The sequence below is a fragment of the Priapulus caudatus genome, unplaced genomic scaffold, assembly GCF_000485595.1.
Source record: "Priapulus caudatus unplaced genomic scaffold, Priapulus_caudatus-5.0.1 Scaffold838, whole genome shotgun sequence".
In the NCBI taxonomy this organism is placed as follows: domain Eukaryota; kingdom Metazoa; phylum Priapulida; class Priapulimorpha; order Priapulimorphida; family Priapulidae; genus Priapulus; species Priapulus caudatus.
Window position 1 is genome coordinate 199,008 of NW_014577899.1, and position 1,959 is coordinate 200,966.

At 52.0% G+C, this 1,959-nt stretch overlaps 1 protein-coding gene across 1 annotated transcript in view; it reads right to left on the bottom strand.

Annotated features, from left to right (window-relative positions):
• Nucleotides 1-1,959, bottom strand: part of LOC106813879 (choline/ethanolamine kinase-like) — a gene marked incomplete at its 5' end in the record, with an annotated part of 11,315 nt that overhangs the window by 1,897 nt on the left and 7,459 nt on the right. The window contains 2 exons of the mRNA XM_014818125.1: nucleotides 592-700; nucleotides 1,410-1,494. Coding sequence (XP_014673611.1) covers nucleotides 592-700; nucleotides 1,410-1,494 — 194 coding nt within the window. The remainder of the gene's footprint in view (nucleotides 1-591; nucleotides 701-1,409; nucleotides 1,495-1,959) is intronic.

A 1,959-nucleotide genomic window follows, 5' to 3' on the forward strand; every position in this document is an offset into this window, starting at 1 on the left:
AGAGAGAGAAGTGAGAGAGAGAAGTGAGAGAGAGAGAGACATACGTGAGAGAGAGAATTGAGAGAGAGAGAGAGAGAAGTAAGAGAGAGAGAGAGAGAGAGAGAGAGAGAGAGAGAGAGAGAGGAGAGAGAGAGAGGAGAGAGAGAGAGAGACACAGGTGAGAGAGAGAGAGGAGAGAGAGAGAGAGAGAGAGAGGGAGACCTCCAACCCTTGACACCTCCCTCTGACCTGTAACTGCAACACTGAACCATTGCTTGTGATTCTACCCCTCAGCCCTGAACCCATCCACCTGACCTCTGACTCTTCCCTCTCACCCCTACCTGTGACACTAAGCTGCTGCTTGCAATTCATCCCCCAACTCCAACCCTGACCCCTTCCTCTGACCTCCAAACTGAACTGCTGCGTGTGATTCCTACCCTAGCCCTGAACCCCTGAACCCCTCCCTCTGACCTCTAATTATAACTGCGACACTGAACTACTGTTTGTGATTCCTCTCCAACGCCATCCACCTAACCCCTGACCCCATCCACCTAACCCTGAACCCATCCACCTGACTCCTGACCCCATCCACCTGACCCCCGCAACACTGACCTGCTGCTTGCGACTCGGGTATCTCTCCATGTAGACCTTGTAGAAGGGAGCGGTCGTCACCTTGTAGTCGTAGCGCCACTCGCAGAAGTGGTTTGCCAGGTCGAAACCCCTATGAGAGAATCACAGAGAGAGAGAGAGACAGAGATGAGAACGCGTGTGAGGAAGATGTAGCAGCAGGAGCGCGCTAAGCAACTGCGATCAGCACGCTAACGACGATGTCGAGTCGTCCGCCGGTATTCCTCGAGCTGGATCGTCTGCTGGGCTGCGGATGTTGATCGTCATCGTCATCATCGAAGGTCGTTCTGCAGCCGCGCTGTAATCCTGCAATCGTTCGAATCCACTTTCGCCGCGGCGCGGCCGGTGACAACGGAGGGACTGAAGGGGAGAAAGTAAGCATCTAGAAGAGATGCCTTCCTGCGGCGATCGCTCTGAGGAGAGGATTCCCGGTCTTCCTCGAGATGCGTCCGGCATTGAAGCGGAGTCACTCCGGAGGACGATTCCTCCCAGCTTCCTTCTCCAGGGAGGTCCCGCGGCGCTCGTTCCTCCGGACAAAGTTGACGTTGACCGACCCCTGACCTTAAGTACGGGAGACTCGCAACAACGTGTGCTACGCAATTCCTAATGGAAACCCGTAGCTATGGCAACCAGTCGCTAGGGCAACCAGTAGCTATGGCAACCAGTAGCTATGGCAACGGAAAAGACGTGCTGCCTCGCTCGAGGGAAATTTGCATTCTGGAAATAAAACTCGGTGGCCGGCAACGGTGCAGGGAGGTCACCGGAGCTAACGCACGCGCTCGAGAGCGCGTCCCACGCCTTACCTGTAATTGTAACTGCAATATTCAAAGTCGATGAACACAAGCCTATCGATTAAGGGTCCCTTCTCGTCTCGCAAGAGAACGTTGCCTGAAAGTAGTCAAGTGCATATTCGTGGGTCAGCAAAAGGCGTCCGTCCGTTCAGCATCGTGATATTGAAATGAAATCAGAAAATCATTAAACAGAATAGATTTAGTGTTCATTATCGCAAATTAGTTGTTTAATACGGCGCTGTAAACTGTATCTCTAACTGTCTACAATTCCTTGTAAAATTACTCTAATGAACCAGTAGATACTATATATATGTATATATATGTAACATTTTTGCTTGCAGAAAACGAGTGGTGCACACATCTACACGCCCACATACATGCACACTGAAATGCACATGCAGACGCGTGCCGTGCACATACACATACGCATACAGGTACACCCACACGCACGCACGCATGCACGCACGCACGCACACACACACACACACACACACACACACACACACACACACACACACACACACATTTACCCCACGCGCGTTGAAACAGTAATCCCAGTGTA